Source organism: Trachypithecus francoisi, unplaced genomic scaffold (genome assembly GCF_009764315.1).
Source record: "Trachypithecus francoisi isolate TF-2019V2 unplaced genomic scaffold, Tfra_2.0 Lachesis_group3, whole genome shotgun sequence".
In the NCBI taxonomy this organism is placed as follows: Eukaryota; Metazoa; Chordata; class Mammalia; order Primates; family Cercopithecidae; genus Trachypithecus; species Trachypithecus francoisi.
In genome coordinates this window covers 116,658,738-116,674,168 of record NW_022681468.1, presented here as the reverse complement: position 1 = coordinate 116,674,168, position 15,431 = coordinate 116,658,738, and the positions used below count along the sequence as shown (strand labels likewise).

General features: G+C 38.4%; 1 protein-coding gene and 1 pseudogene across 1 annotated transcript in view; one reads left to right on the top strand and one right to left on the bottom strand.

The window, feature by feature from the left end:
• Nucleotides 1-15,431, top strand: part of ARIH1 (ariadne RBR E3 ubiquitin protein ligase 1) — a 117,014-nt gene that overhangs the window by 77,473 nt on the left and 24,110 nt on the right. The window contains exons 4-6 of the mRNA XM_033189470.1: nt 7,409-7,501; nt 8,005-8,060; nt 14,236-14,302. Coding sequence (XP_033045361.1) covers nt 7,409-7,501; nt 8,005-8,060; nt 14,236-14,302 — 216 coding nt within the window. The remainder of the gene's footprint in view (nt 1-7,408; nt 7,502-8,004; nt 8,061-14,235; nt 14,303-15,431) is intronic.
• LOC117071946 lies at nt 2,168-2,265 on the bottom strand (annotated as a pseudogene).

The following is a 15,431-nucleotide window of genomic DNA, read 5'->3' as shown; positions in this document are numbered from 1 at the left end:
CACTATTCTAAGAAATAATGGAGAATAAATGCATAATTCCTAACTTCAAATAATTTACGGGTTAGTTGGGTAGGTAAGTAGTAAGGTGACATATTCAGAAAGAATGGTAAGTGCTTTGGCAGGGCAAATATAAGATAACGATACTGTGGGAACGTGTTGGAGGGATACCTAACCCAGTTTTTGATCAGGGAGGACTCACCACAGAAATTCACAGAAATTTGAACTAACATCTGAAGGCATGGTAGTTAGGCTAACCAGGAAAATGTAGCAATACAGAATCCAAAGGAAGAGAGAATGTACTTTCAAGAACTGGGGGATGGTAAATAGTACTAAAAGATTCAGAGAAAAGATTTTAAAAGTTAATTTGAAATGAAGTGAAGGAGTGCAGTAGGATGAGAAACCAAACTTCATGGGCTAAAGAGTCATTGACTTGAAGGTGGGAAAGGAAATGGAAGCAATAAATGTAAATAAATTACTCTTTTACAAGAAATTTTCCTGTGCAAGTGATAGGACAAGATAGCAAAAGGAACAGCATGGGTTGGCAAGTAAGTTAAAAGCATTATGGAAACTGCTAAGTGTTCCGAAAAGTATCATGACGAAACTAGGATGTCCTTTCCTCATAATTTTTAGACACATATAGAAGGGTAAGTTTAACCTCTAGAGTTTTGAAAGTAAATGTCACCTGAAATTCTTCATGGAGCTTTATTATTGGATGAGTGAGTTCTTTACCTACATTGTATAACTCGCACATTTTACTGTTCTCCAAGCATTTGTATTTTTTTATTATATATATCTTCAGTATCTTTATCCTTCCAGAAAGCAATTTTTGCTTTATGCAGTGTCACATGCACATTTTAAAATAAGTACTTTTGATAGCTTAGTTTACAACCCTTTGGAGTTAACTGTCTTGAGTGGCTGCTTCTTTAAAAACTATGTCCTGAGACATTGGAGCACTTTGTAAATTCATAGATTCTGCTCTCCACCCCAGTCCTTCCCAAATGTGTTATAGCTAAGTCAGAAATTTTTTTAACCCTAGCAACTTAATGTTTTAGGTTAAAGTAGTTAAGATAATAGCTGTACTGGCCCACCACTGTACTAGGAAATGTAGCTTCGACTACAGTGTCTCTATTTTTTTTTTGAGACGGAGTCTTGCTTTGTTGCCCAGGCTGGAGTGCAGTGGCATGTTCTCGGCTTACTGCGACCTCCACCTCCTGGTTTCAAGTGATTCTCCTGCATCAGCCTCCCAGGTAGCTGGGATTACAGCCACCCACCACCACACCCGGCTAATTTTTGTAATTTTAGTAGAGATGGGGTTTCACTATGTTGTCCAGGCTGGTCTCCAACTCCTGACTTCAGGTGACCCACCCACCTCAGCCTCCCAAAGTGCTGGGATTACAGGAGTGAGCCACCACGCCCGGCCAGTGTCTCATTTTTATGAAGTAAATAATTTGTATATTTAAAGAATAACATGTGAAATAGGTAAAGGCAGAGTTGAAATTATGAGGAAGGGTGGTCTACCCTCCCATACCCCATCCTTGATGCCCCTCTGTGGAATCTTGGTGTTGCTGGAAACACTGCTTGAAAATATCTAGGTCTTACCCTATCTTCCATTTAACACATTATGTATTATACACAAGGGAACTTGTGTATAAATACCTAGGTATAGTGACCCTAGGTCATTTTTGTAAACAAAGGGGTTTAGTTGCTGTGTATGTAAAGTGATGCAGATAAATGAAACTTTTAAGAGTGTATTCTTTATTTTCTTTAAGTCCATTTATTTTTTCTGTAGATATTTCATGTATTTTTCATGTACTCTCTTGATCAGATGTGTCTGTGATATAAACAGGGATAAATTTAGGGAATAGATAATATGATCCCCTGGGTTAGGGGAAAGACCAGGGAGCCATGTAGGTGAACCCAGCTCGAGGTTTTGAGGAAACGAATATATCAGAGGACGGAGAAGGAAAGGAAAGTGAGATAGACAGGAAGATATCTGTGATAATAATACATTCCTCTAAAGCACAATGAATATGTATCTTTAGACCACAGATTTGGTTTTTGGTTTTTGGTGTTTTTATTTTTTTGCTCTATCTTTCGACTTGCATGTATGATTTATTTTCCTAACTTGTTTAATCTTGGTATTTGATTAGAAAAGTTATTTAAAAAGAATAAAAAGCTTTTATGTATGTGCTGAAGTTGTAACAAGGTTGAAAGAGGTACATCTCACATGAGTGTGAAAACCCAATGATTACATTTATGAACTATCTGTCTTTTTTTTCTATCTTTTTATCTTAAAATGAGCTCTAGACTAGAAGTCAAAAAGGTTGAGACTTAAAGTGATTACTTGGTAGCCATTGTGACCATTGATCTCTCTTAAGGGTTCCTACTTTTATTCTTTTTAAATAACTTTTCTACTTGAAAAAAGAATGAAGCACATATAAGCGTTTATATATGTTTTTAAGTTTTGAATAAAACATTTTAGAGTTGGTGATATATTTACTGTATTTGTCTTTTACAGAATACCCCTTCCTTTAATAGCCTTAAAAATCAAAGACTCCATTAGTGATGTGGTAACAAGTTAGATCTCCTTCTCTGATGGGGAATAATGATAATAGACTCCCTTTAAGCTTGATATATATTTTACATGTCATTCTTTCAGTAAACCTAATTGCAGGACTGATACACTTCATATATATATATATATATATAATTTTTTTTTTTAAATGAGATGAAGTCTCACTCTGTTGCCCAGGCTGGAGTGCAGTGGTGTGATCTCGGCTTACTGCAACCTCTGCCTCCTGGTTTCAAGCGATTCTCCTGCCTCAGCTTCCCGAGTAGCTGGTATTATAGGTGTGCGCCACCACGCCCAGCTAACTTTTGTATTTTTAGTAGAGACGGGGTTTCACCGTGTTGGCCAGGTTGGTCTCGAACTCCCGACTTCATGTGATCCACCTGCCTCAGCCTCCCAAAGCGCTGGGATTACAGGCATGAGCCATCATACCCAGCCCTCTCATACATTTATTTTCATGTCTTTGTCTATGTATTTAAAAAATATAGTTGATATGCTATATATAGAATTTCTATCCTAACCAGATATTTGTATCTAATATCATAAGTAGCATCAGGAATTTTATAGGTACATGTCACATAATGGCTAAATAGAAAGTCTAAGGGAATTTTAAAATACACTTTATAAGAACCACAAAAAGAATAAAAGAGCTAGGAATAAACTTGATAAGAAATGTGAAAGATCACTTTGAAGAAAACTTCAAATACTAAGATAAAAGGATGACTTGAATATTTGAGATTGAAGAAATAGGAAAATCTTGAAAAAGAAGATTAGATTGACGGGAGAGTTGAGTGAGGACTAGTCCTACTACATACAAGAATAGGCAGAGCAGTGGAACAGGATAGAGTCAAATATGCATGAGGAGAGTGTAGTGTATTATAGAGGAGGCATTTCAAATAGGGTGGATTATTTGATACTTGGTAGCAGTGGAACAGGATAGAGTCAAATATGCATGAGGAGAATTTAATGTTTATAGGGGAGGCATTTCAAATAAGGTTGATTATTTGTTACATGGTGTTGGAGCAACTTGGTAGCCATAAGGAATAGGAACTTAAGATTCCTACCTAGCTTCATAAATAAAAGTTAATGAATTCACAAGTCATAAATTAAACAGTGATGAGTTTCACTGTGTATGAATAAAGAGCTTCTGTATGGCAACAAAATATGAACACTAAGAATTAAAGTGGGGGAAAAGATTTCCCCTACTTATAAATGGCCTATTTCCTACATAAGTAAAAAGCCCCTGTAAATAAGTGAAAAACTCACAGCAAAGTTGGCAAAATATATGAAGAGAGTATACAGAAAAGGAAATATACAGTGTAAAAAAATTTTTGAAATATTATAACTTCATTTATAATAAAAGAAATTCAAATCAAAACTAAAGAAGTTAGTGCATTTTTCACCTGTTAGATTGGCAAAGATCAAGGAGTTGGATCATATACTACATTGTCATGGGTGTGAGAAACCAAGTACTCTTGCACAGTATAAATGACGACAGCCTCTTTGCAGGGGAGCCTGATGATAGCTATTAGGTTGTAAATGTATATATTTATTATAATGTCACCTCTACAGATTTGTCGTAAGATACATTCATAAGATCACAAAGACATATGTATAGTCAATGCAGTAGTGTAGTAGGGGAAAAAAGGGCAGTATAAAAGTTCATTAATAGTAGACTGTAAATAAAATTGTGGTACCTTTCTATAAAGAGGCAAACTTGCACCAGTGTGGTACCACATGAGAAATCCATTGGATTTTGTTTTTTTGTTTTTTTTAGGACGGAGTCTTGCTCTGTCACCCAGGCTGGAGTGCAAGGGTGCGATCTTGGCTCACTGCAACCTCCGCCTCCTGGGTTGAGGGGATTCTGCTGCCTCAGTCTCCTGAGTAGCTGGGATTACAGGCATACACTACCACACCTGGCTATTTTTTTGTATTTTTAGTAGACGCAGGGTTTCACCATGTTGGCTTGGCTGGTCTCGAACTCCTGACCTCAAATGATCCACCTGCCTTGGCCTCCCAAAGTGCTGGGATTACAGGTGTGAGCCACCTTGCCCAGCCCTATTGGATTTTTTTAAACAACAACAACAACAAAAAACAAGGTGCAGAAGAGAATTTGTGGTACTGTTACAATGTGTGTGTAAGTGTGTACATTAGAACACTTCTGGAAGAATTTGTAAGCAACTGGAAATAGCAGTTGCCTCCGGGTAGAGGAAACAAACAACAGGGATGGGAATGAGGGAGGCCTTTTTTTTTTTTTTTTTTTTTGAGACAGTCTCACTCTGTCACCCAAGCTGGAGTGCAGTGGCCCGATCTTGACTTACTGCAACCTCCCCCTCTTAGAGTCAAGCGATTCTCCCGCCTCAGCCTCCCAAATAGCTCGGACTCCTGGTGCCTGCCCCCACACCTGGCTAATTTTTGTATTTATAGTAGAGACAGGGTTTCGCCATTTTGGCCAGGCTGATCTTGAGCTCCTGATCTCAAGTGATATGCCTGCCTCAACGCCACACCTGTCTAATTTTTGTATTTTTAGTAGAGACAGGTTTCGCCACATTGGCCAGGCTGGTCTTGAACTCCTGACTGTAAGTTATCCGCCCACATCTGCCTCCGGTAGTGCTGGAATTACAGGTGTGAGCCACCGCGCCCGGCCTAGGGAGGCTTATTTTTCAGCATAAACTCTGAACTTGTACTGTTAAAAAAATTGTTTTTAATCATAAGCCTGTATAACTTACTCAATTAAAAATAATTTAGTGGTGAATTATTGCAAAATGTTCTTTAAAATAAGGTAACCATTATTTGAATCTTTTTAAAAGACATAATCCTCCAGATCATCTAATGTTATTTAAAGTGTTTACTTAATGTCCCATTAGAGGATACAGCTTCATTTAAGGATCCCTTAACTCTAACATTTTAGAACAAAGTGTTAGTTACTATTATCCTTAGCTATTCTGAATAAGTCTTTTCATAACAGGTTTATTGAGATATAATTTATATACTATCCAGTTCACCCATTTAAAGTGGTTTTAGTATATTCTACAGAGTTTCGTGCCATCACCACAATTTTAAAAACACTTGATAACCCCCCAGGAGATACCTTTTTAAATTCACCCCCTAATTCCAAGTCCCCCAGCCCATAGGCAGCTGCTCATCTGTTTTCTTTGTCAATGGATATACCTATTCTGGACATTTCATGTAACAGAGTCAAACAAGGCTTGACATGGTGGCTCACGCCTGTAATCTCAGCACTTTGGGAGGCCGAGGTGGGTGGATCATGAGGTCAGGAGTTGGAGACCAGCCTGGCAATATGGTGAAACCCTGTCTCTACTAAAAATACAAAAAGTAGCTGGGTGTGGTGGCACGCTCCTGTAGTCCCAGCTACTTGGGAGGCCAAGGCTGAAGAATTGCTTGAACCCGGGAGGCGAAGGTTGCAGTGAGCCAAGATGGCGCCACTGCACTCCAGCCTAGGTGACAGAGCGAGACTCGGTCTCAAAAAAAAAAAAAAAAGAGAAAAGAATCAATATGTGATCTTCTATGACTGGCTTATTTTCACTCTTTAACAAGAAATTTCACTATGCAAGTGACAGGAGAAGAACCTTGAAAACAAGGTTCATCTATATTGTGGCCATGTATCAGTACTTTATTTCCTTTTATGGCTGAATAATATTTTATTTGTGGAAATTATATGGAAAAAATTACTTTTTTTCTTCAGTTGATGAACATCTGGATTGTTTTCATTTTTTGGCTGTTACGAATAATGCTATAATGAAGACTTGTGTACTAGTTTTTGTATGGATGTATGTTTTCATTTCTTTCGAGTATATACCTAGGATTGGAATTGCTGGGTCATATGGTAACCCTATGTTTAATATTTTGAGGAACTGCCTGATGGTTTCCAAAGTTGCTGTGCCATTTTACATCTCTATCAACAGTGTACGAAGGCTCCAATTTTTCTACATCCCCACCAACACTCGTTATTAATATTATCTGTCTTTTTTTTTTTTCCGAATAGAGCCTCACTTTGTTGCCCAGTGTGGAGTGCAATGGCATGATGACAGCTCACTGTAGCCTTGACCTCTCAGGCTCAAGTGATCTTCCCACCTCAGCCCCCCTGAGTAGCTGGGATTACAGGCATGTGCTGCCACACCTGGCTAATTTCTTAATTTTTTGTGGAGACAGTGTCTCACTATGTTGCCCAGGCTGGTCTTGTACTCCTTGCCTCAAGTAATCCTCCCCTCTCAGCCACCCAAAGTGCTGAGATTACAGATATGAGCCAATATGCCCTGCTTTATCTGTCTTTTTAATTGTAGCTGTTCTAGTGAGTGTGAAGTGGTGGTGTTTTGTTTTGTTTAAGACAGGGTCTCATTCTTTTGGCCAGGCTGGAGTGCAGTGGTGTGTGATCTCAGCTCACTACAAGCTCTGCCTCCCAGGCTCAGGCAGTGCTTCCACCTCAGCCTCCCAAGTAGCTGGGACTACAGGCATGCGTCATCATGGCTGACTAATTTTTGTATTTTTTGTAGAGACAGGGTTTTGCCATGTTGCCCAGCCTTCGTGGTGGTTTTGATGCTGAATGTTACTGAGCATTCTTTCATATGCTCATTTGTCTGTCTTTTTATATTTAATACAGATGTTGTTGCCCGCCATTCGTAAGATGTATGTGTGTTCAGTGTAATTTGCATGTCCAGATTTTACCATGAAAAGTTCATTTTAGGAGCCCATCTATTGTCAAACTGGACATTTTAGCCACTGTAAGAAATGTGACCTTATCAAGCCCTATTGAGTCACTGTTTATAGTGATTTTTCTAATAATGTCTTTGTTAAGTTCATGTTTTATTTTTCTTACAGTATTTCACTGGCCTTGAATGTGGACATAAGTTTTGTATGCAATGCTGGAGTGAATATTTAACTACCAAAATAATGGAAGAAGGCATGGGTCAGGTAAAGATACCAAGTTGTTTATCACTTTTTTGCTGAATTTCCTATAGTGTTCAGACCCTTGCACAAATTTGCACAAATAAAAACAGGTGAAGCTTTGTGTGTCATGAATCGCATGGGGAACATTTTTCTAGATTCAAACAACTAAAGGTAATAGGCTTTTTCCTAAAGTAATGTGGCATTCCGGTTAAAGAACCACTCCAGGTAATGTTTTCTCAGCCGGCATCAGTATTGGTATATGTTAACTGAAACTTGTTGCACAGTTTTGTAAGATTATCGTGCTTTTGCCTTTGAAGTTGTGTGTTTAAAAACCAATCACTCAGGTTAGCAAATCTAGTTGCTTTATGGTGATATACTCTCACACACGTTCCTTTTAAGGAGAAAGGGAAGGATTGAGATCCTATAAACATTAAAGTATTCCCAGAACCTAGCAAAGTGCCTGGCAATGGTAAGCATTCATTAAATATTTGTTGAATGAAGACAGTTTAAATTTCAATCTTTTTCAGACTATTTCGTGTCCTGCTCATGGTTGTGATATCTTAGTGGATGACAACACAGTTATGTAAGTATTTTTGATAGATTCTGCATGTGAATATTGGTTAGTTGGTTAAACCAAATTAATTTTTACTTAGCACCTCAAAGGAAGTGAAACTTCTCAAAGTCTGAAGAAACTTTTACATCTACATTCCATTCCTTAGTAGCAGTACAAAAGCCCATTTGTAACTTGGTTAAATGCCTGATCACTTATTCTTACAAACTTAGAAATGAATGGTAGCTAGATTTTGATAAACCTTGGGATTGGAAATTAGAATGTGCCTATGTGTTAGTTGAGATGCTCTTGGAAGCAGATCCCAAGATAGAATAAAAAGTGAAACTGACTTATTGTGGAATAGCAGATGTGTAAGGTAAACAGCAGGAGCAGATAGACATTGATGTAGTAGGCCTGACATCTGTTAAAGACAAGAAAGAAGGAAGATTCAACAGGAAGAGACTTCACATAATACAGCTATGAGAGTCTTTAGCAGCCCTGTGGGGGAACTTCTGTGCATAGATTGCCTATAGAGGGATACCTTAATAAGTAGAAAGAGCTGGGCCCAGTACGCTTGATATGCTCAGTCATTGACGGAGACTACCCAGGGAATCATGGTCTTTGCTGAAACACTGCTACTGATTTCAGATACACTACAGCTGGAGGCAAGCTGGAGGCTTTCAGCTAACAACTCTTCTTGTGAAAGGTTCTTTCTTTTTTTTCTTTCAACTTTTATTTTAGGTTCAGGTGTACATGTGCAGGTTTGTTACATGGGTAAATTCCTTGTCCGTGAGGTTTGCTGTACAAATGATCCCATCACCCAGGTAGTGAGCACAATACCTGATAGTTTTTTCAACTCTTGCCGTACCACCCTACTCACTCTAATAGTTCCCACTGTCTTTTATTCTCATCTTCACGTGTGTTCACTGTTTAGCTCCCACTTAAAAATGAGAACATGTGGTATTGAGTATTTTTGTGTTAATTCATTTAGAATGATGACCTCTAGCTGCGTTTGTATTGCTGCAAAGGACATGATTGTGCCGTCTTTTTTATGACTGCGTAGTGTTTCATGGTGTACGTGTGCCACATTTTCTTTATCCAGTCCACTGTTGATGGGCATCTAGATTGATTTCATGTGTTTGCTATTGTGAATAATGCCACAGTGAACATACTAGTGAATGTGTCTTTTTGGTAGAGTGATTTATTTTCCCTGTGATCTCACCAACATCTGTTATTTTTTTACTTTTTAAAATTATTTTTTGTTTTAATTGTTTTTACTTTTAAATAATATTCCTTATGACTGGTGTGAGATGATACGGTACATCATTATGGTTTTGATTTGCATTTCTCTAATAATTAGTGTTGTTGAACTTTTTTTGTATCTGTTGGCTCCGTGTATGTCTTCTTGAGAAGAAGGGTCTATTCATGTACTTTGCCCCTTTTTTTCTTTTTTTAAGTGAAAGGAAATTTATTAGAGAAGTAAAGAAACAAAGGAATGGCTACTTCATTGGCAAAGTAGCCTGCTTATTTTTAAATGGGATTATTTGTTTTTTGCTTGTTTAAGTTCCTTTATAGATTCTGGATATGAGGCTTTTGTTGGGTGTATAATTTGAATATTTTCTCCCATTCTGTAGGTTGTTTACTCTGTTTTAATAGTTTCTTTAGCTGTACAGAAGCTCATTAGTTTATTTAAGTCCCACTTGTCAATTTTTGCTTTTGTTGCAGTTGCGTTTGGGGACTTTGTCATAAATTCTTTGCTAAGGCTGATGTCTAGAATGGTATTTCATGGATTTTCTTCTAAGATTTTTATAGATTGAGCTCTTACATTAAAGTATTTAATCCTTTAGTTAATTTTTGTATATGGTGAAAGATACAGGGGTTAAGTTTCATTCTTCTGCATGTGGCTAGCTACTTATCCTAAAAACTATTTATGTGTGTGTGACTATTATAGATAGGATTGCATTATTTATTTGGCTCTCACCTTGAATGTTATTGGTATATATTAAATGCTACTGAATTTTGTACATTTATTTTGTATGCTGAAACTTTACTGACTTTGTCAGCTCTAGGAGCCTTTTGGCAATGTCTTTAGGGTTATTTCTAGGTATAGAATCATCATCAGTGAAGATTGATAATTTGATTTCTTTTCCCATATGGATACGTTTTATTTCTTTCTCTTGCCTGATTGTTCTGGCTAGGACTTCCAGTACTATGTTGAATAGGAGTGGTGAGTATGGGCATCCCTTTCCTAAGTGGAATGCTTCCAGCTTTTGCCTGTTTTCAGTATGATGTTGGCTGTGGGTTTGTCATAGATGGCTCTTATTATTTTGAGGTATGTTCCTTCAAAGCCTAGTTTGTTGATGGTTTTTATCATGAAGAGATATTGGACTTTATTGAAAGCTTTCTCTGTGTCATTTGAGGAGATGATAATGGTTTTTAATATTGTTTATGCGGTGATTAATTTATTGGTTTGCCCAGACTGGAGTGCAGTGGTGCCATATCGGCTCACTGCAGCCTCTGCCTCCTGGATTCAAGCACTTCTCCTGCCTCAGCCTCCTGAGTAGGTGAGATTACAGGTGTACACCACCATGTCCGGCTAAGTTTTGTATTTTTAGTAGAGACAGAGTTTTATCATGTTGGCCAGGTTGGTCTCGAACTCCTGACCTCAGGTGATCCGCCTGCCTTGGCCTTCCAAAGTGCTAGGATTACAGGCGTGAGCCACTGCACCCGGCCAATAACTATTTTCAGTTTGTGATGGTAACAAATCTTTGTCAAGAGAATTGTCTTATAAATGACCAGAGTGACACTTGCTGCCACCTTCTTGAGAATGCCTAGTCTCGAAGATGGATGCTCACTTTCTTTTACTTCCTTATCAATATCAGATAAACTAAGGGCAGAACCTTGTCCTAATAACTATTGGCTGACATTTGCTGTCACCAGTCCTGGTGGTCCATGCCAGGTTTAGATAACTTTTTAGGCTAAGGTCAGCTATCAGAAATCATTAGGATTTGTTATACCCGAAAAGCATTATGGGTAATACATGTGTAAATAAGATGCGTTTGTTTGGCAAGCAGGACATCTGACTTTTGGCCTGATAATATTCCTTATTATTATTTATTGATATAAACTCTGTAACATAAAACTCATTTTAATTACAGTCATCCTTAGTGTACTGGGCATTGGTTCCAGGACCCACACCCTACACCCTGAATATACCAAAATCTGCACATGCTCATGTCAGCCCAGCAGAACCCATGTATACAAAAATTCGACCACCCATATATGCAGGTTTCACATCCCACAAATAACTATTTTCAATCCACATTTGGTTGAAAAATATTCATGTGTAAGTGGACCCATGCAGTTCAAACCTGTGTTGTTTAAGAAGCAATGGGTTTTTTTTGTTTTTTGTTTCTTTGAGATGGAATCTCTCTCTGTTGCCCAGACTGGAGTGCAGTAGTGGCATGATCTCGGCTCACTGCAACCTCTGCCTCCTAGGTTCAAGTGATTGTCCTGCCTCAGCCTCCTGAGTAGCTGGGATTACAGGTGCCCGCCACCATGCTCAGCTAATTTTTTTGTATTTTTAGTAGAGATGAGGTTTCACCATGTTGGCCAGGCTGGTTTTCAACTCCTGACCCCAAGTGATCTGCCCACTTCTGCCTCCCAAAGTGCTAGGATTACAGGCATGAGCAATTGCTCCTGGCCAGCAACTGTATTTTTAAGTATATAATCCAGTGGCTTTTAGTATATACATAATATTATTCTAGAAACATGACCTAATTGCAGACTGTTTTGATCACCTTATATCTATTAAGCAGTCATTTGCTACTCCTTTGTCCCTCTCTGGACATTTCATATAAATGGAATCATATAATATGTTGCCTTTTGTGATTGGCTTATTTAATGTTTTCAAGATTCATCCATGTTGTATTATGAATCAACACTTTATTCGTTTTCATTGTTGAATAATGGTTCCATTATATGGACATTTCCATTTTTTACGGAAATGTGTTATGTGAACATATGAACATTTGTGTACAAGTTTTTCATTGAACACCTTTTTTTTTTTTTTTTTTTTTTGAGACGGAGTCTCGCTTTGTCGCCCAGGCTGGAGTGCAGTGGCGCGATCTCCACTCACTGCAAGCTCTGCCTCCCGGGTTCACACCATTCTCCTGCCTCAGCCTCCTGTGTAGCTGAGACTACAGGCGCCCGCCACTGTGCCCAGCTAATTTTTGTATTTTTAGTAGAGATGGGGTTTCACCATGTTAGCCAGGATGGTCTTGATCTCCTGACCTCGTGATCCGCCTGTCTTGGCCTCCGAAAGTGTTGGGATTACAGGCGTGAGCCACCGCGCCCCGCCGTAGACACCTGTTTTTAACCTCAAGTATATATATACCTCAAAGGAGAATTGCTGGGTCATGTGGTAATGCTATGTTTAACTTTTTTTTTTTTTTTGAGGTGGAGTCTCGCTCTGTCACCAGGCTGGAGTGCAGCAGTGTGATCTTGGCTCACTGCAAGCTCTGCCTCCCGGGTTCACGCCATTCTCCTGCCTCAGCCTCCCCAGTAGCTGGGACTACAGGCGCCGCCAGCATGCCCAGCTAATTTTTTTTTTTTTTGGATTTTTAGTAGAGATAGGGTGTCACCGTGTTAGTCAGGGTGGTCTTGATCTCCTGACCTTGTGATCCGCCCGTCTCAGCCTCCCAAAGTGCTGGGATTACAGGCATGAGCCACCGCGCCTGGCCCGCTATGTTTAACTTTTTGAGGAACCACACGAATTATTTTTAGACCACAGTTTCCACTTCTGTGAAATACGGAGATTTACTCATTTAAAAAATATTAATTGAACACTTTCTACAGGCCAGGCACTGTACCGGACACCTGGGTATCCTTTCTTGGGGTTGGGAGGAGAAAGACAAATATTAAATGATTATACAGATAACTGTCTAATTAAAATTATGATAATTTCTATAAAGGAGATGTTTAAGGTACCATGAGAATTGAGAGGGGATCTATATCCAAACGAATGTGGAAACTCAGAAAAGGCTTCCTTGAGTAATACTTTATTGTAACTGAGTGAATATAGTAATAGCGTCTAATATTTATTGAGTGCTTACTATCTGCCAGGCACTATTCTAGTCTCACGACCATATTTTTGATATCTATTTTACAGATTAGTAACCTGAGGAATGGAAAGTTCAAAGAATTTACCTTCAATTCATAGCTAGTGAGTTGTGAGGCCGGCATTCAAACCTAGGCTCTCCCATCTTAGTATTCATCCCATTATAGTATTGTCTTTCCAAGGGAGGCAGCCTTATGCAAAACCTCTGATGAAGGGTGGTACTTAAACTGTTTTGAAGGAAATACAAGAATACGAATGTGATGGAAGTGCACTGAAAGTGGCACAGGACAGGGTGGGATCTTGTGGAAGGAGAGAGGCCTGTGAAGCTCAGAAGAGTCAGATGAGGCCAGATTGTCTGATTCATTTAAAATATTTTAGTGGGGTTGAGCTACATGCATGTTTTCCTGTCTTTCTCAGTGGGAATTCTTTTTCTTGTAATACACTCAGGAGTATTTACCATAGAATTAAATGAACTTAAGCTTCAGGGTTCCTCACTACGTGGGCTCCTGTGAGTTCTGGAAATTCTTGTGAATTATAGAGTGTTCAGAAGAGGCCAGGATGCAGTCAATGAGCTTTTCTGGTTAATTTCCAAGAGTTCTCAGAAGAAGAAGGCTCTTAAAATTATATGAGCTTTAGGTGTCACAAAACCTGGATCCATTTCTTAACATTTCTGTCAACAATATCTGTCTCATTTCACATACTGATTTGGGTGGGGTGTCTGAAGGAAGGTGCTGAGAATTGCTGTCTTTTAAGGCATGATATCAGAGTCAAAAGACCCTGAAATGCGCCTAAACTTGGCTCTAGTTGGTAAGTCATTAGGCTGTAATAAAAACTGGGTAAAAGTAGAATATTTAAAAAATAAGAACCATGGAAAAAATCTATGAAAATAAAACTAGACAGACTTTGAAATTATTGTTTTGATCAGTACAATTACATTTGTTGATAGCCTGTGTGCATTTCAGTATTTACAGCTTAGGGCATAAACATGTTGTAGCTATTAGCATAAACAGCTTTTGAAACTACATTTTGTAAATGTGGAAAATACTCTTGACTGGAAACTTTCTAATCTATTTTTATTCTTGGTTTCAGGCGCCTGATCACAGATTCAAAAGTTAAATTAAAGTATCAGCATTTAATAACAAATAGCTTTGTAGAGGTAAGTGATTTGTTTTCCTTCTTGTAGGAAGGAATTCTGTTTATTAATAGAAATACTATTTTAAAAAATTATAATTTATTGACAGTAAGAAAACATCTTTACCATATTTTGAAGCATGCCAAAATACCTTTATTCTCAAAAGAGTATGACAGGCCGGGTGCGGTGGCTCACGCCTGTAATCCCAGCACTAAGGGAGGCCAAGGTGGGTGGATCATCTGAGATCAGGAGTTCAAGACCAGCCTGGCCAACATGGTGAAACCCCGTCTCCTCTAAAAATACAAAAATTAGCTGGGCGCAGTGGCACAAGCCTGTAATTCCAGCTACTTGGGAGGCTGAGGCAGGAGAATCACCTGAACCTCTTAGGCGGAGGTTGCAGTGAGCCGAGATCGCGCCACTGCACTCCAGCCCGGATGTCAGAGCGAGACTCCCTCTTAATAAAAAGTAAAATAAAATAAAAGAGTATGAGAAACCAGTAAGTAGATCTCTCCGTATATCTTGACCTTGGATAATAAAATCATTTTTAGTGTATTCTTTCTTTATTTTTCTTTACCATAGCAGAGAATTGTAGTAGATTACTAATCGTGTCATGTTTGTAACCATGTTTGAGATTCTAACCCTGCTATTTCTCTGCTCGTTTTAGGTTTCATTACCAGTAAATCTTGTTAATAAAGAATGCTATACTTTATTGGACCATGCCTTTGCCCATTTGTTCTATGACTCCTTTTGTGCTACAGTGGCAGAGTTGAGTAGTTGCTACAGAGGCTGTTCTGGCCTGCAAAACCAAAATTCTTTACCCTCTTGGCTCTTTACAGAGGAGTTTACCAGATCCTGTATGACAACATCAGTGTAACTTGGTCTTCTAATTCTAAAAAGTAATTATTTCTGTTAGAGATTAAACCTGGAAACAGCCTATTTTAGAAATAATGTATTATTTGAAATGGTCAATGGACTTTGAATTCTGGTGCAGAGTGTTTTGTTTCATAATAAAAATACTATAAAAGTTATATTTCCTTCTGAGGAACTAAATGCACTCTCTGCCTGTGGTTTAGGAACTGGGTTTTTTTTTTTTTTTCTTACAAGAGCTTTTTATGGGAGAATTTGTATGTATATCCTTTAGCCTATCTTGAAC